At 43.5% G+C, this 25,482-nt stretch overlaps 1 protein-coding gene across 2 annotated transcripts in view; it reads left to right on the top strand.

Annotated features, from left to right (window-relative positions):
• The first annotated feature begins 1,567 nt into the window (after window positions 1-1,567).
• The window catches only part of LOC139280160 (transmembrane 7 superfamily member 3-like), a 59,622-nt gene continuing 35,707 nt past the window's right edge, over window positions 1,568-25,482 (top strand). Inside the window, exons 1-5 of one of the 2 annotated variants that reach the window (XM_070899706.1) lie at window positions 1,568-1,699; window positions 7,686-7,840; window positions 10,315-10,462; window positions 19,290-19,410; window positions 21,509-21,680. In XM_070899706.1, the coding sequence (XP_070755807.1) occupies window positions 1,579-1,699; window positions 7,686-7,840; window positions 10,315-10,462; window positions 19,290-19,410; window positions 21,509-21,680 (717 nt within the window). In that variant the 5' untranslated portion in view covers window positions 1,568-1,578. Of the gene's footprint in view, window positions 1,700-3,799; window positions 4,015-7,685; window positions 7,841-10,314; window positions 10,463-19,289; window positions 19,411-21,508; window positions 21,681-25,482 lie in introns of those variants that run through there. The other variant, XM_070899707.1, reaches the window with a different exon arrangement.

Here is a 25,482-nt window from a genome sequence, read left to right as displayed (position 1 = left end):
AATCGCTGCCGCAGAGTTGGGCTATTTGCCCAGCGACTGCCCATGTAAGTCTTATGGTTGGTGCAAGCAGGTATAGGGCCTGTTTGCATCAGTGTAAGGGGATATCGAAGGCTTAAATTAAAAAATTACATATCTTGAATTATGCACATACACTGCATTAAATGAGTTTATGCAAATATTGCCCAGATTACATTTTTAATGATGTTTAAAATGATTGTCCAAAAAATTACATTTTTATTGAGGTTGGTGCAATGAAGGTACTTATGAATAAAATTCCAGTTCTGTAAATTGTATAATTCTGGATTCCATTGCATTTCATGAAGGAATTACCTTCGTAAATGATTGAAATGGAATTCTGCTTTATCATTGGAGGACCGGGCCCATGTGATCCTAGGTACGCTTCCAAACCGGCTGCATCCCTGGGATCCGTGGGCCATTAGGAGGTAGTTTTATAATTGTTTTGCGGGTCGGAGGCGTACTCCAGAGGTACGCCACCGACCGCAACTTCCAGACCATTACCTAATTGATCCAATACATTAGAGGGTTAGCATGAACCAATAAGCGGTGTTAACAGAGAGATAGAAACATAGAAACATAGAAAATAGGTGCAGGAGTAGGCCATTTGGCCCTTCGAGCCTGCACCGCCATTCAATATGATCATGGCTGATCATTCACCTCAGTACCCCTTTCCTGCTTTCTCTCCATACCCCTTGATTCCTTTAGCCATAAGGGCTATATCTAACTCCCTCTTGAATATATCTAATGAACTGGCATCAACGACTCTGCGGTAGGGAATTCCACAGGTTAACAACTCTCTGAGTGAAGAAGTTTCTCCTCATCTCAGTCCTAAATGGCCTATCCCTTATTCTAAGACTGTGTCCCCTGGTTCTGGACTTCCCCAACATCGGGAACATTCTTCCCACACCTAACCTATCCCGTCCCGTCAGAATCTTATACGTTTCTATGAGATCCCCTCTCATCCTTCTAAACTCCAGTGTATAAAGGCCCAGTTGATCCAGTCTCTCCTCATATGTCAGTCCAGCCATCCCTGGAATCAGTCTAGTGAACCTTCGCTGCACTCCCTCAATAGCAACAACATCCTTCCTCAGATTAGGAGACCAAAACTGAGCACAATATTCCAGGTGAGGCCTCAATTGCAGTACTCCCTGCTCCTATACTCAAATCCCCTAGCTATGAAGGCCAACATGCCATTTGCCTTCTTCACCGCCTGCTGCACCAGGCGGTGGACCAAAGACTTCAATTCTAATGAGTGAAACAAGAAAGGTGTGCATAATAATGCAAGTTACAAAGGTGGATCAAAACAGATTACTTTTTGTAGCAAAAAGTGGGTGAAATAATTGGTGTTAACAATAATAGGAATATTAATAAGAATGATGCAAGAATATTAATAAGAAGAATGCTAGGGTGTTTACATGCACACTACAAAAGCCATATCACGTGACAGTAGATCCTGACATGCAAATTTCAGGATGTGACGTCGGCATGGATGCAGGCGTGGTCCAATGGGAGCGATTGGAGATAGTTTGAGTGACAGGCGAAGGCCAGCGAGAGTGGACGATGTGGATGGACCGTGCTGTTGTGTTGCTGCTCGCTGTGAGCGGAGCGCTGGGTGCCCAGAGCCGCAGTGACGGGGCGCTGGCAGTGGATGTGCGGAGCCTGGGTCAGACTGCAGTTGCAGGTCAGCTTGTTGAAGGCGGCACCGGGCGGATTGCACGCCGCTTCTGGGCAGCTCTTCCGCTTTGGCTCAAGCCGATATTTTTTCCTCCCACCTTAAAATTTGCTGTGCGTTTTAAATCAAACCGAAAGTTAATGGATGTCCCTTAAACTGTCCCTTAAACTGTCAACCTGCTTTATCTCTGTCCTCACTGAGCTTCTGCCGCTGGCAGGCTACAAACTTTTTTTTAAACTAGTTGGATTTTGAACTTTTGTGTCTCTTGCAGCTTTTGTTGACTGTTGACTTTCACTTTCTTCCTGGAACTGTATGTCGTCGTCCCTTTCATTTTCACTGTTTACAAATAGTGACTACACACTCATCACAGGCAATCCCTCGAAATCGAGGAAGACTTGCTTCCGCTCTAAAAGTGAGTTCTCAGGTGACTACAGTCCAATACGGGAACTACAGTCTCTGTCGCAGGTGGGGCAGGCAGTGGTTGAAGGAAAGGGTTGATGGGACAGGTTTGCCGCACGCTCCTTCTGCTGTCTGTGCTGGATTTCTGCATGTTCTCGGCGACGAGACTCGAGGTGCTCAGCGCCCTCCCAGATGCTCTTCCTCCACTTAGGGCGGTCTTATGCCAGGGACTCCCAGATGTCGGTGGGGATATTGCACTTTATCAAGGAGGCTTTGAGGGTGTTCTTGATGTGTTTCCTCTACACTATTACAACAGTGACTACACTCCAAAAGTACTTCATTGGCTGTAAAGCGCTTTGAGATGTCTGGTGGTCGTGAAAGGTGCTATATAAATACAAGTCTTTAGTGATTTAGAAAGAAAGAACTTGCATTTATGTAGTGTCTTTCACAATACCAGGATTTCCCAATCTGCTTCGTAGCCAATGCAATATTGTTGAATTGTAGTCACTGTTGCAAAGTAGGGCATTCAGCAAGTTCCCATTAACAGCAGTGTGCTACATACTCTGGTAATAGAGTTTCTGTTAATTTGGGCCTGTGTCAACAGTGTAGCCTGGGTGAAATCGGCTGAACCAGTGCAAAAGATTGAGGCATTTTAAATGAAAATTACGTCAAATGTAAAGCGAGTTTCTCCAATGTTTAACGCTGGTTCATCAATTTGCCTGTAGTAGGGCCTGCCCACAAGTCTCGCCATGCCACAGATCAAACAAATGAGGATGGCAAGTTTCCGCCAATTGCGGCCATTTGAGGAGGTTTCTTCAAATTGAGCTAGTTTTCTCAGGTGCACTGGCACCAGTAGGCACCTTTAAAAGTTTTTACATATTAAGAAAATATTTAATTTACTAAGAAACTGACTAGTGTAAACCAATGAATCTACTAAATGGTTCAGTATAGTATTTTTTGAGTCTTTTTCAGAGGTTTAAAATCAGTTTACAGGTGGCGGACTGGACACATTAAAAATGCTTATTTTTTGTGAAACCCGTTTTCAGCTGTATTAAAACTGCACCAGGTTACTACTGAAATATATCCAGGAATATTTTATAATGCAAAGAAAAAATGTTCTACGCTGTATTTGTGCTGGTTTATAGAAGATTTGTAATTACGCAAATCAATTTTAGCAGAAATTTGAACTGTAACCTAACCAACATACTTTGCGCTCAATTTCCTGATTCCGCCCAATGCAGAAACTTGCCCCCAATTAGTTAAAGTGATGGTGATTTGAGGGATAAATGTTGGCTCAGATACTGGAAAAACTTAACCGCCCTTCTTCGCATAGCGCCATGGGATCTCTTGCATCCACCCGAGAGGACAGAAAGGCCTCTGAGGTGCCGTCTTTCAGATAAGACTTTAAACAGACAGTGCAGCACTCCCTCAGCGCTGTAAGGAAGTGTTGGTGGAGATTATGTGCTCAAATCTTGGGAGTGGAGCTTGAACCCATGGCCTTTTGACTATGGTGCAAGTGCTACCAATAAGCCCATCGGTATTGTGAAAACAGCTTCAGCTAGTTAACCCATCTTTTGCGACCACTCCTATAAACTTAATACAGTTAAAGGTTAACTCTCCGGTCAAGTTAACTTGGTTCACACGTTGAAGTGATGTATGAATCTGATCGATCTTGTATATTGAAAACTTGCTCAAAAATAAAAGTACTTGCTCAACAGAGCTTCTCTTATAGTAAATTTTGCTCTAGAAATCCCGGTTGGCTGCTTCCCGCGGGCGATTGGGTAAAACATTTTTTTAAAAAGATGCGAACCTACCTGTTCCTGCTGCGTTCACGAGAGATCCTGGTCCTGAGGCTTTCGCTCACTGCGCGTCAGGACATCCGCAGGACTGGAGCTGCAGTCACATGGCTCTGGGCAGCCATCCAGGTAAAGTATATACTCATTCGTAATTAATGGGAACTCCGTAAGTTGAGAAACACCCAAAACACACACACAAAAAAGAAATACACCACATATATTTTTATTAATTTAAATTAGTTATTTATGTATTATTAAAAATATATATTTTCCTTTTCACAGTTTTTTTAAAATTATGGTTTAAAATAAACTTACCATAGTGGGGAGGGTTTTTAACAATAAAATGTATTTTTAAAATTTTTTTTTTGTGTATTTTAAAACTCTTATGTCTGTAAAAGTAGGCTATGTGCCTGCTTTTATCAGGTGCAAGAGTTTTCAGGACATCCGCTGGGCAAGATATGGGTAAATACAGCAATCTTGCCCATGCGAATGTCCTGCATGTGGAGATGTGGAGGATCTGTTCAGCTCCAGCTTGATGGATCGGAAAAACCAGTTCTCACACATGCGCATTGTGCACTGAAAACTGTTTTTTGCAATGCCTTCCCGGGTCCGTGTACACTCCGTATGGACCCGGGAGGCCGGAATTTCTGGGCCTTTGTCTCTGACCTGTTTTGTTCTTGTTCAGACTTGCTGTTGAGCAATTACCGTAAGTTTTTCTTGCAAATTGGGAGCGGTTGATTTTTTTTAAATTAGTGCTTGTCTGCGTTTGATGTGTAGACCTTGGGGCTTCCATCTTTGTTTCTTTGCAGCTACTGTCTGATTGATTTGTTTTGTGTAATCATTTAATTCCTGGGGATATCTGGTGACCTAAACTTTAACCATCAGCTCATCACTAAGCTCATCGTAAACTGGATTTGTAGAAAGTCTTTCAAGAAATTTCCTGTCGTTCGTAATGTGCATGATGGTATATTTTTTTAAACTATTTTGTTTTTTTGTGTTAAAACCTGTAATACACTATTATTCCTTGCATAGTTATCAGTGATCTTGTAGTGGCAATCCTACACAAAATATCTCCCTCATATCGCTAGCACTTATGGAATTCCCTGCTTTTCCTTCAAGGCTTAAATGTATCCTGTTTAAGTATCTTGAATTTAATTTTCGAAGACTATAGTCATTTGCCACACCATGTACAGAAGTATCAATCATTGGGCCCAAATTTCCCCAGCCCTTTTTTCGGCGCACTCTCCTGAGATGCACCGACTTTGTGCGCTGGAAACTATGCCGAAAAACTTACTCACGATTCTGGCCGCTCTGCTGTGTGTCCCGGGTCCTGGCAGGGCGCTCCTTATGGAGTGGAGGGCGGAGCTACAGCCCTGCGCCGAAAACCGTGCCGGCAGCTGCGCGCATGCGCAGTAGAGCGGTCGCACATGCGCAGTAGCTCCTTCCCATGATTGTGATGATGTCTGCAGAACGAGTCCCGCCCCTATCCCAGGCCGAATGGCCTGCCGCACCGGCCAGCCGCTGAGGGCTGCAAGAAACAGGTTGGTGTGACTGAGTTTTGATCGGGGGAGAGAGGTTGGTCATCTTTGGCTGCAGTCTAGTGGTTTGGACCGAGGATAGCTTGTCATGGAGTGATGTTGCTTGCCATGCTGGGCTGGTGCTGCGTTCGTTTGGTTGGGTGGCGGTTTGCCAAAGAGTCTCCGCAGTGCCGTATGGTTGTGCTGGACCTGGGTGTCCTTCCACACGTGGCCCGCCTGGCTCTAGCACACTTGCCGACCACTGAGCGTGCTCCCAAGTCAGTCCCTGTACGTCTCGCCGCCGTCGCTGCTGCCTGCTTTTATCTTCCGAACGCCGCGCTGCCCAGCCACTGCTTCTGGCCTTTCTCTCTCTCTCGCTCCGATGTCGCCTCTGTCTCACTCTATCTCACTCTGCCTCACTCAAACGGGTCTCCAGAACGGTGTGAGCCGAGCCCGGGCTCCAGCGCACTCGTGCACCCACCCTCGTCCGTTTGCCTGTACTAGCCCGCCCGGGTTGGTCTTGAGGACAGCGGTGTGCGTGTTGTTGTGCTGGAGATGCCGGCCGGTGCCGACAAAATACCTTTCTGCCTACGACTTGCGACCCCAGGGCTGAACTCTGGCGTGTCGGCCGATCTCCGAACTCCTTTCGGGGTTAAATGGAGTCGTCTGCGGTCCCTCGTGCAAGGGAGCCGAAGCCTCGTGCCTCTACCATGTTTCAGGCTGGCATTTTTAAAACCCGACCAAAAACCCGAAAATGGGCAAAAAGGGAAAAAATTCCCGCCCGAAAAGGGGCGGCAGCCGCGTTCTCCTTCCCCAATCCCAGGCCGAAGGAACTCCTGTACAGCCAGCCGCTGCCAAGTTTAGTTGAAGGTAGGATTTACTTCAATTCTTTCTTTGTTAATTGAATTATGTACTTCAGTTCTTTTATTTTTTATTTTTTATTGAATGGTTATTACTGCTTATGCTTTGTTTGGCACTTGGTGGTGCTTGAAATGTTGTTACTTGCGTCGATTCCTTAACTGTAAGTAAGGTCTTTCTGTGCAGACAAAAGTGGACACATGCGCTGCCCTAAGTTTAGTACAACTTTTTTCTGGCCAAATTGGCATAAATGGTGTAAGTGGCTGGGAACACCTTTTTGGGGAAAAAAACTGACCTAACAAAAGACCTAACTAACTCACTTACACTGGCACAAATTAAATGGCCATATTTGCAACTAAAAAGATGCACCAGAAAAATCAAGTTACACCAAAAAACACAGTGCAACTCGTGGGGAAATTTGGGCCCATTAGCCCTACCCATAAAAGATCAGAACAATGTTTGCTACTAGTCATAAAACCTAGTTGAATGAAAATTGAGTTGGCAGTCCACTTTATGCTGCAAGTTTCTGTGGTTCTAATCTGTTGATCAGTAGTTTTTGTAAACTACTGGTTGTTTCTTCCCCCTCCCCACCATCTATGTATTTATTTTGAAATATAGATATATTTACTTCTTACATAAATTAAATTTTCTTGACCAGTTCTTCCTTGTTATGGTACATTTTTATGCTGAGTTAACCTTCATGACATAAGGACATAAGAAATAGGAGCAGGAATATGCCATTCGGCCCTTCGAGTGTGCTCTGCTGATCTTCGACCTCAACTCCACTTTCCTGCACTGCCCCATATCCCTTGATTCCCTTAATATCCAAAAATCTATCGATCTCTGTCTTGAATATACTCAATGACAGAGCCTCCACAGCCCTCTGGGGTAGAGAATTCCAAAGATTCACTGTGAAGAAATTTCTCCTCATCTTAGTCCTAAATGGTCGACTGCTTATTCTTAGACTGAAACCCCTGGTTCTAGACTCTCCAGCCAAATGAAACATCCTCCCTACATCTCGGCAAAGAGAAAATCAACCTCCTGGTTGGAGCATTATCTTCTGAAAAAGATTAAACAATTGCAGCTTGAACACGTTCCAGTGAATTTTACATTGTGCTAAGAGGTTTTTTTTTAAGAAAAGAGTGCATGATAGTATTTAGAGGATCCATTAAGACGCAGTGGAAAGCGAGCAGTAGTAATGCATCACAAATTACCTTTAGCACCTCCCCGTTTAAGTACACAAAGTATAAGCTTGTACCTGTTGCTGGCGAAGTGTCAAAGGCATAATCCAACTCGAGTGACTCTGCATGTGTTGTATAAAGAAAGTTAATCTTGCTTATCGCTAAAGTATGTCTTGAGAAAATGTTGCAATTAAAGTAGTGCCATTTGATGCAATTTTTTTTGCTTCTAATTCTCTCTCACTAGATTACATTAAAATTCCTCTCTTGGAGCCTGTTTCTGTCTTTTTGGAACCGAATGAACGTAAACGAGTTGTGGTTGTAAATATAAGTCACCAGACTGCCTCTGTGGTTACCCAAGTATTCTCTCTCAAGCAGAATGTGACCGTCTCGCTCTCCAAGGTAAGTAAGTGTGTCTATGAAAGGCTGAGATAGACAGGCTAAAATGGCCTCCCTCATCTGTACTTTCATTTTGATTTCTAATGTGTGTAAATAATCACCAAGTAGCGATGGCATGAAGGATATGAATTATCCACTGTTTATAGATTTTGGTTTCACCTTTTAAGAACATGAATGAAATCAAAGTTTGTGTAATACTGTTCTTATTCTACAATATAACATTTACAAAGTATGTGGAAGACACCCAGCAGTTGAAAGGATTGCTGTCCATGATTGTTTTTTGAAATCTATTTCGATGGACTTAGAAACATAGAAATTTACAGCCCAGAAGGAGGCTATTTCACCCCATCCTGTCCGCGCTGGCCGACAAAGAGCCGCATGGCCCTTGGTCAGCAGCCCTAAAAGTTATATTTAAACCTATGAAAAATGACGGAAAGGCAAAGAGCACCCAGCCCAACCAGTCCGCCTCACACAACTACGACATCCCTTATACTGAAACATTCTGCACTCCACCCTAACCAGAGCCATATGATTTCCTGGGAGAGGCAAAAACCAGATTAAAATCCCAGGCCAATTTAGGGAGAAAACATCTGGGAAAATTCCTCTCCGACCCACCCAAGCGATCGAATCTAGTCCAGAAGATCACCCTGGCCGTATTCTATTCCCTGCAGTACTTACCATTATATCTGCGCCGGCCAATAAAAGGTCATCCAGTCTAATCCCAATTACCAGCTCTAGATCCGTAACTCTGCAGGTTACTGCACTTTAAGTGCCCATCCAACCATCTCTTAAAAGTGGTGAAGGTTTCTGCATCCACCACTCTTCCAGGCAGCGAGTTCCAGATCCCCACAACCCTCTGCGCAAAGAAGCCCCCTCCCCCCCCCCTCAAATCCCCTCTAAACCTTCCACCAACCACCTTAAACTATGCCCCCTCGTAATAGACCCCTCCACCAATGGAAATAGGCCCTTACTATCCACTATGTCCAGGCCCCTCAATATTTTGTACACCTCAATGATGTTTCCCCTCAACCACCTCTGTTCCAATGAGAACAAACCCAGCATATCCAATCTGTCCTCATAACTAAGATTCTCCATTCCAGGCAGCATCCTAGTAAATCTCCTCTGCACCCTCTCTAGTGCAATCACATTCTTCCTATAATACGACGACCAGAACTGCACGCAGTACTCCAGCTGTGGCCTAACCAAAGTATTATACAATTTAAGTATAACCTCCCTGCTCTTATATTCTATGCCTCAGCCAATAAAGGCAAGCATTCCGTATGCCGTCTTAACCACCTTATCCACCTGACCTACTTTCAGGGATCTGTGGACAAGCACTCCAAGGTCCCTTTGTTCATCTACACTATTAAGTGGTTTTGATTTTTCTTCTCGTCTTCAATACTGATTTGACCATTAGTGCTTTTTTTAAAAAAAGCACTAATCAGTACAGCTATAATTATTTTATTCCAACTGGACTCCATGGCATTGTGACTTATTAATACAAGGTGGACATCTGGTGAAGCAAAACACTCAGAGGTATCTTGCAATGCAGTTTGGAAAGTCCGTAGTCTGAAATGTTGTGCTCATAATGAATAAAAGTAATGTTAATTTAAAAAGTGATGCAATATTTAGAGGTGCAAAGAGCCATGGTCATTGAAATTGTGAATTGAAGATGAGGAGGCACTTTGCTGGCTTCACAAAGAAACAAAGATAGAATGGTTACAGCACAGAAGGAGGCCATTCATCCTGTTGAGTCCATGCCTACTCTCCAAGAGCAATTCAGCTACTCCCTCTCCCTCACCCTTTCCCAGTAGCCCTGCAATTTTCTTTCCTTCAGATTGAGTGGGAATTTGATCCAGTTGGAATGCAAGGCAGTTTGATCAGATTGATTTCAGGCCTACAAGAAGCAGAAGAGTTCTCTGCTACTGTGAAATTCAAACCAAATCTGCCAACTAATGTATTATCATTTGTACCCTCAGGTTTTTTGGTTGCTTTGATTGAGATCCAGATTCGATGGCTGAGGGCCAGTTTGAGTTGCACTGAGCATCCGCATTGAATAATAATTTAAGCAACAAATAGTGGTGGTTCAAAGCTAAATACTGTGGATGCTGGAAATCTGAAATAAAAACAGAAAATGCTGGAAATACTCAGCAGGTCAGGCAGCATCTGTGCAGAGAGAAACAGAGTAAATGTTTCAGGTCGATGGCCTTTTGTCAGAACTCTGGCAAGTAAATCCTGTTAAAGATTAGGCCGCATAATGTCTTGTGGTGAAGATACACCCAATGTGCTCTTGAGTAGGGAGTTCCAGGATTTTGACCCAGTGACAATGAAGGAATGGCAATTTATTCCCAAGTCCGGATTGCATATAATTGGAAGATAGCAAATGTAACCTTTTGACATTTTAGGCAGACTTGCAATCTCAATGTGTCAGTGATGCATTTTAAGGCAGTTGACTTATTTCCCTGTGTGTGTCTCAGTCCTTTTCTGCAGACTCGTCGTATACAAGCACTTGTGCTGGTGTAGTGCTGATGTTGAAGCCAGCTGCTGTCCAGGCGACATTCTACATCCAAGCTAGAGAGGAGTGGGTGTCAGCGATTCTGTTTGCTGTACCCTACACAGCTCTAGGTATATAAGCCGGTACAGCTTTCTTGCCATCATTATCGAAAACTGTAGTACAAGACTGCCCAAGCTTGCTGTCTTTGAGTGCGTCATATGTGTACACCATGAGCTTTTCGGCTACATATAAAGTTGAATTCACATTTTCATCAATTTGTATATCTCAAGTTGCTCATACTAATAGAGCTTGGTGTCGAGTTTAGAGCTTATCCACCAATATGGAACTGTGTTAAGAACAGCCTTTTCCAAATCTGCAAACTCACAAATTCAAAACTGGGCAAACCACGGAATATGAAATATAGGGGGAAGAAATTCAACTCGTGGCCTTCTGGTTTGAGCCTGAAAGATGGATGGGCAGCAGTTGAAAATTGGAAGGGTGAGGGTTGGGGCACATCAGCCACGCAATTGACACCAAGATCTGGATGATGCCATACCTGTAATAGGCCTCTACAGCTGCTTAAATATGTGAGTCTGAGCCCTACACTGGTTTTAGGATGCTTATTGCAAAATTCATGTGCAAAGTATGTGCCATACACGCTCCACCTCGTGTGTCAGATGTTATGTGGCCAAACTAGCCATCGGACCACTGGTGGGCATTTTTTTTTTAAAAAGGCCCAGAAAATTTAGAGTTTTTATTTTTGTGGGCTCAGGAGAACCAGAATTACTTCTCCTGGACCCACTCAAAATCTCTGGCCATCTGTTGGTCTGTTCGAGCCCCTCCCAGTGATTGCCTTCTTTCTGGTCACCACCCTCACGATCTGACCTGCCGGCTGGCTCAGTGTCGGAACCAGACGTTTTTCTACCCTCCCCAACTAGCGAGCATCAGCAGGGCGGCTCTTTGATGCCCGGTGGCATTTAAATGAGGCCTAAAGCCAAATTTGGCTCATCTGATCTTCTGGTCCAGCACACCCTGCTGTCGCAGGCTTTTTAAATCAGCCTGCCTGGAGAAATGCAGCTTCCTCATGCACTGCTCTTCAGATATATTTAGAATATTGACTCTTGGCTTACAGACCCTGTGGGCTGAGTGAGGCTGTCTACGAGCAGGTCTCCATCCATACCTGCTGTCTTCTCAAAGACCAAGCTGTTGGCTGTTGAGGCTGGACCAAACTGTTTGCAATGTTGGCATCCTGTATGATCCTAAGCTGAGCTTCCGATCCCATATCCTCTCCATCACCAATACTGCCTACTTCCACCTCCATAATATCACCTACCCCTGCCTCTCATCTGCTGCTAAAACCCTCATTCATGCTTTTGTTTCACTCTCCCTAAAATTTAGCTCATCCAAAACTCTGCTGCCCGTACCCTAACTCGCACCAAGTCATGCTCAGCCCCAATGTTCCCTCCAATGTTTTTTTCCCTGCACAGGCCCTTTAAATTTGTTGTGCGGCTGTGCATGGTATCTCTTCCAGCAGCAGCGGTGGTGAGCGGCCTCCATGGGATCTCACAATTGATGTAGGGTGATTGTTCACCCCTGTGCTTGCTGATCTACTTTCGCTTACGGTTCAGCAATGCTTCGAATTAAAAATTTTCATCTGTGTTCAAATCCCTCCAACCTCCTTCGGACCTACAACCTCCATGTCTCTGCACTCCTCCACTTCTGGCCTTTTGCGCATCCCCAGTTTTGCTCCCCCCACTACTAGCAACCATGCCCTCCGTTCTCTGGGCCCTAAGCTCTGAAATTCTATCCCTAATCCTCTCTGCCTCTCTACCTCTCTCTCTTTAAGATTCTTAAAACCTACCTCTTTTGACCACATTTTTGACCACTTGTCATAAGAGCTCCTTAAAAGAACATAAGAAATAGTAGCAGGAGTATGCCATTTTGCACCTCGAGCCTGCTCTGCCATTCAATAAGATCATGGCTGATCTGATCATGGACTCAGCTCCCCTGTCCGCTCCCCATAACTCCTTATTCCCTTATTGCCTAAAAATCTGTCTATCTCCGCCATAAATATATTCAATGACCCAGTCTCCACAGCTCTCTGGGACAGAGAATTCCACAGACTTACAACCCTCTGAGAGAAGAAATTCCTCCTCATCTCAGTTTTAAATGGGCGGCCCCTTATCCTGAGACTATGCCCCCTAGTTTTAGTTTCCTCTATGAGTGGAAATATCCTCTCTGCATCCACCTTGTCGAGCCCCCTCATTACCTTATATGTTTTGATAAGATCTTCTGAACTCCAATGTGTATAGGCTCAACCTATCTTCATAAGTCAACCCCCTCATCTCCAGAATCAACCTAGTGAACCTTCTCTGAACAGCCTCCATTGCAAGTATATCCTTCCTTAAATATGGAGATCAAAACTATACACATTACTCCAGGTGTGGCCTCACCAATGCGCTGTACAGTTGTAGCAGGACTTGTCTGCTTTTATACTCCAGCTCCTTTGCAATAAAGGCTACTATTCCATTTGCCTTCCTGATCACTTGCTGTACCTGCATACTAACGTTTTGTGTTTCATGTACAAGGACCCCCAGGTCCCGCTGTACTGCTGCACTTTGCATTTTTTCTGCATTTAAATTATTATTTGTTTTTCTATTTTTTTCTGCCGAAGTGGATAACCTCTCATTTTCCCACACTATAGGGCATCTCGGGATTGCTACCAGTGCCACATGATAGTCAGAGTAGGAATCGCAGGATAGCGCAGATGAATACGTGGCTTGAGCAGTGGTGCAACAGGGAGGGATTCAAATTCCTGGGGCATTGGAACCAGTTCTGGGGGAGGTGGGACCAGTACAAACCGGACGGTCTGCACCTGGGCAGGACCGGAACCAATGTCCTAGGGGGAGTGTTTGCTAGTGCTGTTGGGGAGGATTTAAACTGATATGGCAGGGGGATGGGAACCAATGCAGGGAGACAGAGGGAAACAAAAAGGAGGCAAAAGCAAAAGACAGAAAGGAGATGAGGAAAAGTGGAGGGCAGAGAAACCCAAGACAAAGAACAAAAAGGGCCACTGTACAGCAAAATTTTAAAAGGACAAAGGGTGTTAAAAGAACAAGCCTGAAGGCTTTGTGTCTTAATGCAAGGAGTATCTGCAATAAAGTGGATGAATTAATTGTGCAAATAGATGTTAACAAATATGATGTGATTGGGATTACGGAGACGTGGCTCCAGGATGATCAGGGCTGGGAACTCAACATCCAGGGGTATTCAACATTCAGGAAAGATAGAATAAAAGGAAAAGGAGGTGGGGTAGCATTGCTGGTTAAGGAGCAAATTAAGGCAATAGTTCGGAAGGACATTAGCTTGGATGATGTGGAATCTATATGGGTAGAGCTGCAGAATACCAAAGGACAAAAAACGTTAGTGGGAGTTGTGTACAGACCTCCAAACAGTAGTAGTGATGTTGGGGAGGGCATCAAACATGAAATTAGGGGTGCGTGCAATAAAGGTGCAGCAGTTATAATGGGTGACTTTAATATGCACATAGATTGGGTTAACCAAACTGGAAGCAATACGGTAGAGGAGGATTTCCTGGAGTGCATAAGGGATGGTTTTTTAGACCAATATGTCGAGGAACCAACTAGGGGGGAGGCCATCTTAGACTGGGTGTTGTGTAATGAGAGAGGATTAATTAGCAATCTCGTTGTGCGAGGCCCCTTGGGGAAGAGTGACCATAATATGGTGGAATTCTGCATTAGGATGGAGAATGAAACAGTTAATTCAGAGACCATGGTCCAGAACTTAAAGAAGGGTAACTTTGAAGGTATGAGGCGTGAATTGGCTAGGATAGATTGGCAAATGATACTGAAGGGGTTGACTGTGGATAGGCAATGGCAGACATTTAGAGACCGCATGGATGAACTACAACAATTGTACATTCCTGTCTGTCGTAAAAATAAAAAAGGGAAGGTGGCTCAACCGTGGCTATCAAGGGAAATCAGGGATAGCATTAAAGCCAAGGAAGTGGCATACAAATTGGCCAGAAATAGCAGCGAATCCGGGGACTGGGAGAAATTTAGAACTCAGCAGAGGAGGACAAAGGGTTTGATTAGGGCAGGGAAAATGGAGTACGAGAAGAAGCTTGCAGGGAACATTAAGACGGATTGCAAAAGTTTCTATAGATATGTAAAGAGAAAAAGGTTAGTAAAGACAAACGTAGGTCCCCTGCAGTCAGAATCAGGGGAAGTCATAACGGGGAACAAAGAAATGGCGGACCAATTGAACAAGTACTTTGGTTCGGTATTCACTGAGGAGGACACAAACAACCTTCCGGATATAAAAGGGGTCGGAGGGTCTAGTAAGGAGGAGGAACTGAGGGAAATCCTTATTAGTCGGGAAATTGTGTTGGGGAAATTGATGGGATTGAAGGCCGATAAATCCCCAGGGCCTGATGGACTGCATCCCAGAGTACTTAAGGAGGTGGCCTTGGAAATAGTGGATGCATTGACAGTCATTTTCCAACATTCCATTGACTCTGGATCAGTTCCTATGGAGTGGAGGGTAGCCAATGTAACCCCACTTTTTAAAAAAGGAGGGAGAGAGAAAACAGGGAATTATAGACAGGTCAGCCTGACATCAGTAGTGGGTAAAATGATGGAATCAATTATTAAGGATGTCATAGCAGTGCATTTGGAAAGAGGTAATATGATAGGTCCAAGTCAGCATGGATTTGTGAAAGGGAAATCATGCTTGACAAATCTTCTGGAATTTTTTGAGGATGTTTCCAGTAGAGTGGACAAGGGAGAACCAGTTGATGTGGTATATTTGGACTTTCAGAAGGCTTTCGACAAGGTCCCACACAAGAGATTAATGTGCAAAGTTAAAGCACATGGGATTGGGGGTAGTGTGCTGACATGGATTGAGAACTGGTTGTCAGACAGGAAGCAAAGAGTAGGAGTAAATGGGGACTTTTCAGAATGGTAGGCAGTGACTAGTGGGGTACTGCAAGGTTCTGTGCTGGGGCCCCAGCTGTTTACACTGTACATTAATGATTTAGACGAGGGGATTAAATGTAGTATCTCCAAATTTGCGGATGACACTAAGTTGGGTGGCAGTGTGAGCTGTGAGGAGGATGCTATGAGGCTGCAGAGCGACTTGGATAGGTTAGGTGAGTGGGCAAATGCATGGCAGATGAAGTATAATGTGGATAAATGTGAGGTTATCCACTTTGGTGGTAAAAACAGAGAGACAGACTATTATCTGAATGGTGACAGATTAGGAAAAGGGGAGGTGCAAAGAGACCTGGGTGTCATGGTACATCAGTCATTGAAGGTTGGCATGCAGGTACAGCAGGCGGTTAAGAAAGCAAATGGCATGTTTGCCTTCATAGCGAGGGGATTTGAGTACAAGGGCAGGGAGGTGTTGCTACAATTGTACAGGGCCTTGGTGAGGCCACACCTGGAGTATTGTGTACAGTTTTGGTCTCCTAACCTGAGGAAGGACATTCTTGCTATTGAGGGAGTGCAGCGAAGGTTCACCAGACTGATTCCTGGGATGGCGGGACTGACCTATCAAGAAAGACTGGATCAACTGGGCTTGTATTCACTGGCGTTCAGAAGAATGAGAGGGGACCTCATAGAAACGTTTAAAATTCTGACGGGGTTAGACAGGTTAGATGCAGGAAGAATGTTCCCAATGTTGGGGAAGTCCAAAACCAGGGGACACAGTCTAAGGATAAGGGGGGAGCCATTTAGGACTGAGATGAGGAGGAATTTCTCTACCACAGAAAGTTGTTGAGGCCAATTCACTAAATATATTCAAAAAGGAGTTAGATGAAGTCCTTACTACTAGGGGAATCAAGGGGTAAAGTGAGAAAGCAGGAATGGGGTACTGAAGTTGCATGTTCAGCCATGAACTCATTGAATGATGGTGCAGGCTAGAAGGGCCGAATGGCCCACTCCTGCACCTATTTTCTATGTTTCTATGTTTCTATCTGCCAAATCATTGCCCACTCACCTCGCCTGTCTGTATCCCTTTGCAGATTTATTGTGACCTCCTTACAATTTGCTCTCCCACCCATCTTTGTATCATCAGAAAATTTGGCTACATTACACTCAGTTCCTTCATCCAAGTCATTAATATAGATTGTAAATAGTTGAGGCCCCAGCACTGATCTCTGCGGCCTCCCACTAGTTACTGTTTACCAACCGGAAAATGACGTCTTAATCTCGACTCTCTGTTTTCTGTTAGTTAGCCAATCCTCTCTCCATGTTAATATATTACTCCCAACCCTGTGAACTTTTATCTTGTGCAAGCCTTCTGGAAGTCCAAATACACCACATCCACTGGTCCCCCCTTATCCACCCTGCTCATTACATCCTTAAAGAACTCCAGCAAATTTGTCAAACATGACATCCCCTTCATAAAACCATGTTGAATCATGCTTTTCCAAATGTCCTGCTACTGCTTCCTTAATAATGGACTCCAGCATTTTCCCAGCGACAGATGTTAAGCTAACTGGTCTATACTTCCCTGCTTTCTGTCTGCCTCCTTATGTGGCTCGGTGTCCAATTTTGATTGCTAACTCCTCTGTGAAGCGCCTTGGGACATTTTACTATATTAAAGGTGCAATATAAATGCAAGTTGCTGTTGATGCTCTTCTTCCAACTTCTTACTTATCCAAAGGAAAGAAGCAAAAATGTCACCCACAATGAGCAGTGAGTGCTTACTTAATAGATGCGGACTAAACTTGCCCACAAAAGTTAGGATGTGTCCATTACAGTGTAAGTACCCTTTTAAATGTGTGATAAGTCTTAATTACTGCCAAACAAACATTCTGGCTCTGAAAGTTTAGTTTTATAAGTATGGAGTCTCATTCCTTCAGATTTTAATTATACTTGGAGATTTAAAAAGAAATTTTTTTTAAATTCCTCTTTATTCTCTCTCAATATAATCTTTCCTCTCTTTTGCTTTCTGTATCTGATTTGACATTGAATTCACTATTCTAAATGATACTTCCTGGTTTAGACTCTGCTGCTCATTAACGATTCTTCAATCTGATTGGTTAAGAAGATACACAGTTCACACAGGTCCCAGATGCTCTGTAGAGGGCACTGCTTTTTGGATTGTTGACTGACAGCAACTTTGAGTGCCAATGCCCACAAAAAGTCTATGGGCAAGTGCAGGTGTAATGAATGGCTGGTGACGTTCATCCACCACGGAGAACAAATTTTGTCCCACCTAATGTATGACTATGAAGAATTTATGTTTTTTTTATTTACCTCCTACCCTCAAGTGTACATTTTTACAATTAAATTACCTTGAATGTAAATTTTTGATTGCTCTCTTCTCTTTCCTGTCACCCACCTGTAATATCGTTGCGTGATAACTAATGGATGGCTCCTTACAGGGTGTATTATAAAACACTTGTATTAATCCTGGTTCTATAATTAGTTCTGTGTGACGACCACTATTTACTAAGTCTAATATTAACTCTGCACCGGTACAACAGTTTCTTCCTGAGTGATAAAGCATGGTGACTTGTTTAGAATCAGCTTCCAGAGCGCTCACTATACAATGTAGGAATCTTGGAAATTCTCGCCCTTCTCTTCAAATCCCTTCATGGTCTCACTCGACCCTACCTCTCCATCTTTCTCCAACACTACATCTCATTCTGTACCTTTAGTCTGTTGAGTGTTCTGCACTTTTTCCACTCCACTGTTAGTAGCCAAGCTTTCAGTTAACTTGTTCACACTCTTTTAAATCTCCACCATGCAACATCCAACCCACCTTCAAAAGCCTCCTTAAACCTGTCTTTATGACTGTAATTTCAGTCACAGCCTCATCATTAGGGCATTGGGATGTTTTGCTACATTCAATGTGCAATATAAATATAAGGTTTTTTTTTTTTGTCGTGACCATTCTGTGAATGTGAGTTACTTATGAACCTGCTGTCATTGAAGTCTGATGGTAATTTGAAATGCCTTTCTAAATTCAACTACGTACAATTCTAGTTGTCATATTATTTTAAAAAAAGATCCAGAGGCACTGGAGAGGGTGCAGAGAAGATTTAAAGGGATGATACCAGAAATGTGAGGGTGTACATATCAGGAAAGGATGAATAGGCTGGGTCTCTTTTTTTTTTTTCTTGAAAAAAGAAGGCTGAGGGGTGACCTAATAGAGGTCTTTAAAATTATGAGAGGTTTTGATAGAGTGGATACAGAGACAATATTTCCACTTGTGGGGAAGAGCATAACTAGAGGCCATCAATATAAGATAGTCACCAAGAAATCCAGTAGGGAATTCAGAAGACAATTCTTTACCCAAAGAGTGGTGAGAATGTGGAACTCGCTACCATAGGTAGCGGTTGAAAAGCAAATAGTATAGATGCATTTAAGGGGAGGCTGGACAAACATATGAGGGGGAAGGAAATAGAGGGTTATGTGGATAGATTTAGATGAGGAAAGACTGGAGGAGGCTCAAGTGGAGCATAATCACCGGCATGGACTGGTTGGGCAGAATTGCCTGTTTCTGTGGCGTATGTCCTATGTAATCCCATGTAATCAAATGGAAATACTTAAGGAAGTCCTTGCACTGTACAGTAAGGTAAAATAGGATATTGGTTTACTCGTAAAGTAGCTGTTCCAAAAGTTTAAAAAAACTGGGATGAAATTCAACTTCGGAGCACAAAACAGGCAATAGCAGATCGGCAGCTCATTACGCACCCTCGAATGAAGCCAACGGAAAGGAAAATCAGATGGTGTGTATAACAGGTGGGCGATGTGCTATTGACTATTTTGTGCTATTGCCTGTTTTGGACCCCGGCCACAGTTCAGTTTCACCCCCAGTATTTGAGGAATGTGACTTTTGAAGAAAAAAAAATGTTCAATGGATAGATCTTTATAGAATAATAGCACTGATTCTTCTTCACCCCTCCCCCCTCCATCCCCTTTTCAGATCCTGTTCCCGGTGCCTGCAACACAGAGTTTGTCTTAGAAAATGACCCAAACCTGCACTTGATGTACAATATTTATGAAACTGCTGTTCTGTTTGCTCCGGCTAACTTGGGTACAGCGAGGTAAGCCAGCAACATGGACAGTCAGTAACTAACAATGATATGAATTTGAAGTGTCTACTGGAAGTGATCCTATTTTTCTGTGACTTTCTTTCAGTGTAATTTCTTCCAGTACATAGAAACATAGAAACTAGGTGCAGGAGTCGGCCATTCGGCCCCTCGAGCCTGCACCACCATTCAACAAGATCATGGCTGATCACCCACCCCAGCACCTCCCCCCCCCCCCCCCCACCCCCACGACCCCTCCACACCCACCGACCCCCCCCCCCCCCCCCCACCCCAGCCGCAAGGACCACATCCAACTCCCTCCCGAACACATCCACTGAACTGGCATCAACAACTCTCGGCGGCAGGGAACCCCACAGGCCAACAACTCCCCGAGTGAAGAAGTCTCTACATATCCCCAAACAGCCCACCCCCCATCCCAAGAGCGTGCCCCCCCCCCACCCCCGGCTCCGGAAACACCCAACACCGGGAACACTCCCCCCGCACCCAACCCACCCCGTCCCGTCAGAATCCTTCCCAAATGCCGAACACCCCCGGATGTCGAGCCCCCAGCCCCGGCCACCACGGAGCCACACCCCCGCGACGCCAACCACACCACATCCACCAACCGCCATCTGTGCAGTCAACCCGTCCACCCCACTCTGAACACTCCCTGCACCGAGGCACAGAGCCCCCAGGCCCACCCTGCAACACACTTCACCCCCCCCAGACCTCTGTTGCAATGTGGCCCCTCCTGTCCCCCGCCCTGGGTTTCTCCACCCCCCCCACCGCCACCACTCTCCCCTCCATCCCCTGCCCCCGTCTCCCCTCAACCTCCCTCTGCCTCCCCACATAGGCTCCCATCTTGGGGGTGGTAACCTTCTGGGGCAGGGAATTTTAGCCCCCAGCGTGGAAGTCCTGCTCCTGCCACAGAATTGGCCTTGCCACCCCTCAATGGAAGCGGAGTGCAATTTCTCCCACTCCATTTCCTTTGGGGGCAGTTACCGGGGCACGACTGGATGCTCCTGTGACAGTTTGAACTGGTGCTCTCCACTCTCCCATCCTGTGACAATGGGAACTGGTGCTCTCCACTCTCTCTCCTGTGACAGTGGGAACTGGTGCTCTCCACTCTCCTGTCCTGTGACAATTGGAACTGGTGCTCTCCACTCTCCCGTCCTGTGACAATTGGAGCTGGTGCTCTCCATTCTCCCATCCTGTGACAGTTGGAACTGGTGCTCTCCACTCTCCCGTCCTGTGACAGTTGGAACTGGTGCTCTCCACCCTCCCGTCCTGTGACCGTTGGAACTGGTGCTCTCCACCCTCCCGTCCTGTGACAGTTGGAACTGGTGCTCTCCACCCTCCCGTCCTGTGACAGTTGGAACTGGTGCTCTCCGAGTACCCTTTTGTTGTTTTTAAGGTGACTGGATATTTTTTTATTTTGCAAATGGGAATGAGAAAAATTGTTGCCTTTCAGTGCTAGCTATGAACTCATGCAACTCTGGTATTGTGCTTTCGAGCTGTGTAAATGTGCTTCTTTAAATATTCTTGGGATATGGGCATCGCTGACGAGGTCAGCATTCATTATCCATCCCTAATTACCCTTGAGAAGGTGGTGGTGAACTGCCTTCTTGAACTGCTGCAGTCAGTGTGGTGAAGGTATTCCCACAGTGCTGTTGGGGAGGGAGTTCCAAGATTTTGACCCAATGACGATGAAGGAACGATGAAATATCTCCAAGTCAGGATAGTGTGTGACTTGGTGGGGAACTTGAAGGTGTTCCCATGCGCCTGCTGCCCTTGTCTATCTAGGTGGTGCAGGTTGTGGTTTTGATGCACTTATTGGTTGTTCACGTGTGGAAATGCTGTATGGTAAAGCCAGTGGTTATATTAGTTTGCAATCTAGGAATTCTAGTGTTTTCTGGCTTGCAAATTCCAAAGGGGATGGGGAAAAGTCAAAAAATATGATGCTTCTAAGTGTTGGTCTTTTTTAAGCCTAAAGCTTAATTATTCAATGCAATTTTTCCTACTGCATATTTGTACTGAAAGTATGTAGTCAAACAAACTGCAAACTTAATGTTCAGAGAAGTACATATACATATTTTTTGCTTGCATTTTATAGACAAATGCTGTCACCTGCTTGTGATGTTAAGACAGATGCTCACACCAGGTGGAGGCTGACCTATGATATTTACCAGTATTTTCTACCGGAGAATGACCTCACCATAGAAAGCCTAACAAAAGGAATGAGCAAAATGTCATCTGTACAAAACATCGAAAAGAATGGAATGAAGGTAATTGAATGTATATCATTGGCACAGGATGATCTAAACCTTGGGTTTGCCACTATTGACTGGCTGAAATCCACTCATGACATTATAAAGTTTGTCACTTGTGACCTCAAAAGTATCCAACTTTGTATTTTCCCTCAGCAGTTCATCCGTTTTAAAATGCAGTCACTTGTGCCATATGCTGTTTTGTGGAATCTTGTGTGCAAATTGGCTGCTATGTTTGCCGATAAAATAAGTGACAGTTACTTTTTGAAGTGCAAATTGACTGCAAAGTACTTTGGGGCATTTTGAGAATGTGAAAGGTGCTATATAAATGCAAAGTATTTGCTTTTAATAATTTAAAGGTGTTCGCTAGACTATGACAGATGCAGTAAGGTAAAACTGTACCATGCATTTGCTAGAAGTGAGTAAAATCCAGAATTTACTTATGCTCACAGTAGATTTTTTTCCTTTTTTTAAAAAAAACACATACATTTTAGTGGTCGGACTTAGTGATTGTATATTAATCTCCAGCAATTCAACATTCTTCGATAATGATTACATTTCTAAGTGGACCATCCACTAAAGGTCCAAGATTGTTATACTTGTCTCCTGGAATTGAACCTCCAGTGCAATAGCCAAGTACTATTTAGTTAATATCTTCTGTTGCAGTACGAGTGCAGTGTGATTTTAAACAATAGCCTTGTTAGTGCTGTTACAGCAAGGTTACAGTGAAATGTCACCTAAACCTGGTTCACTAAACCTTTACTGGAGCATTCCAAACCTACATGATGTGTTCTTGTCCCCTTCTATAATATAAAAACCATGTAAAAGGCTCTTCTGAAGAAATACTTAATTGGAACTTTTTTTAAGAAAAACAAATGATATGAACCACCACCTTTTTAGACTCTGATTATCGGGTCTAGTTCAATATTGTTCTAAGCAATCACTATGTAAAGTTTCACAAAGGAATTGGTTTCAATGACTACACAACTGTCATTCTAATGATGTGCCATTGTCTTAGTAAAACTTTCAACCCATAATTGCTTAACATATTGGAGTTGTTTAAGAATATTTGTGTTATACATTGACACTTTTTAAGTGTTCGATAAATGATCATAAAAGTTGTACAACTTACATAAGAACATAAGAAGTAGGAGTAGGAGTAGGACATATGGCCCCTCGAGCCTGCTCCGTCATTTAATACGATCGTGGCTGATCCGATCATGGACTCGGGTCCACTTCCCTGCCTGCTCTCCATAACTCCTTATTCCCTTATCGGTTAAGAAACTGTCTATCTTTGTCTTAAATTTATTCAATGCCCCAGCTTCCACAACTCTGAGGCAGTGAATTCCACAGATTTACAACCCTCTGAGAAGAAATTCCTCCTCATCTCAGTTTTAAATGGGCGGCCCTTTATTCTAAGATTATGCCCTCTAGTTCTAGTCTCCCCCATCAGTGGAAACATCCTCTTTCCATCCACCTTGTCAAGCCTCCTCATAATCTTATACGTTTCGATAAGATCACCTCTCGTTCTTCTGCCAGCCAACTTCATCCAGCATACTTTCCATGTCTTTGATAAATGAGTTTACGAAAATATTGTCCAGGTTACTAAAAGCTAGGTTTTGTGCTGATTGACTATGTACAGTAAATATGACTAGAAAAGTACATTTAATTTGTTACCTTAAGCTAAAATGATTTGAATATATAAAGGCAAAATGTGTTCCTGCTGTCAAATCACACTTCTAATTGGCTTTGAACCAACAAAAGTTTAGGTGATGTGTATTTCTACATATTTGATATAAATGATCAGTTGTACCAGAATATGATTAGAAGGAATGATAAAGGATATTGCGTTGGAATGTGGAGGTTGGGACTCATTTGGAACAATTCTATTTGGTTATAAAACATTTTAAAAAGAACAGTTCTGGATATTTCTTTAGAGCACTGATCAGGGACACCTGTATGCTGCAATGTTTCCAATCTGCTGCATTCATTTTAGGAAAGTTTAAAAAAAAAATCTGTTTCATGTTAAAAGTCCAAATTTGATGTGCTGAGAACCTGCACCAAATTGGATGTTGATGATATATTTTAAGTTTTTGTTCTCATCTTGGAAACTTGGTCTTTTCTAAATGTGTAAGTATTTTAGCGTAGTTTGATAGTCTTTTTAAAAAAAGTTATCAACTCATTGTAATACTAGAAAGGGAAAAGGCTTGGCTGATTTTGTTGTTGACTTTTAATAGAAGGATAGTTATAAATTAAGGTAATGGGGATTGATGACTCATTGAAAAGTATGGGGAAGTTATCTATTGTAGTTCTTTAAATACACTTAAAATGTTGCTTCATTTCCTTTCTCGGAAGAGGCTTTCCTGGCCCTTTCTCTCCCCTCGCCCCCAGGATACTTTGATCTGAAAAGATTGTACTTTAATTTACTTGTTTTCAATTTGAAGATGCTGTGCAGAGATGCATGCACAAATTGGTGTCAGAAAGTCGCAAGTTAGATTAGCAGCAAGAGAATAGCAAACTTCAGTTCAGTGCTTTTGGCTGTCATCTGAGATTTAAAATATTGGGCATTTTGACCAAGATTGACTCGTTTCAGGCCAATGTATGAAAGGGTAAGTTTGATAATTCAAGAATGTTTTCAAAATCAAACTTCACTATTTACGGCTGTGCAATACAACGTGTTCGTAGTCCGATATCTGAACCACACATTACAAGCAGAAGGCAATATTGACAACTGCATTCCACAAGAGTGCTTTATTAAAAATAAAATTGTGGCCTGTTTTTTTTCTGGGGACACGCAAGAAGTCGTAAGTGCCCTGCACGTTCCATGTTTCCGATTTGCATACACGAAAACCCAGAACTTGCGATCTGTCAAGTTTCAGCTTGACCAATCGTACGAATGCGCAGGAAATGGACATTTGCTGTGCAGATTTGGGCTATGTGCCCAATTATTTCGCAGCGAATGCCCACGGAACTCCCATACCTGGTAAAAGCAGGTGTAAGGCCGTCTTTTACCAGCGAAAGGGTTTAAATAAATGTTAAAATAACGTTCAGGACACCTTTTTAAATTAGTTTAGGTCATTTTTAGCCCCTTTTAAAAATGTTTAAATTTATTTTTCAAAAAAAAATGTTTTAAATTTTTAATTAAATTGTATTTTAATTAATTTTTAACCTATTTAAGTTCAGTGAAAATGTTTTTTAGGGGATTCCTATTATGCTTATGGAGATTCCATATGTAAATGGAATCCGCATAAGCATAATGGGAATTCCCTTTGTGATTGGTTGGCCGACTCGCGTGTTCCCAGGGATGTTTGTGAACCGCATGCGCCCCCGGGATACGTGCACCTGCAGGCCCAGGACCGCGAGTGTCCGGAGGCACCAGGTAGGCGCGTACTTTTCTCGCGGATCGGAGGCATTTGTCTACAGGAAGCTTCCGAGCATAATTGCCAGCCCATTAGTTTTTGCAAGTTCTTGATTTACATCACCGAGTGGCTGACTAAATAGTTAAAGAAAAAGAAAGACTTGCGCATTTCACGACCTCAGGACATCCTGAAGCACTTTACAGCAAATGAAGTACTTTTTGGAGTGTAGTCACTGTTGCAATGTAGGAAATGGGGCAACTAACTTGTGCATAGCAAACTCCTGCAAACAGCCATGTGATAATAATCAGAGAATCTTTTTTTTTTAGTGATGTTGATTGAAGGATAAATATTGGCCAGGACACCAGTGGGACGAAATACAGCGTCCCTGGAGGGACTGTTAACGCGGGTTTTCAGCGAGCGATCTGAAAAATCGATCGGCCGCCGTGTTCCGGTGCATTGTC

Source organism: Pristiophorus japonicus, chromosome 14 (assembly GCF_044704955.1).
Source record: "Pristiophorus japonicus isolate sPriJap1 chromosome 14, sPriJap1.hap1, whole genome shotgun sequence".
Taxonomy (NCBI): Eukaryota; Metazoa; Chordata; class Chondrichthyes; family Pristiophoridae; genus Pristiophorus; species Pristiophorus japonicus.
This window is presented reverse-complemented; position numbering and strand designations above follow the sequence as displayed.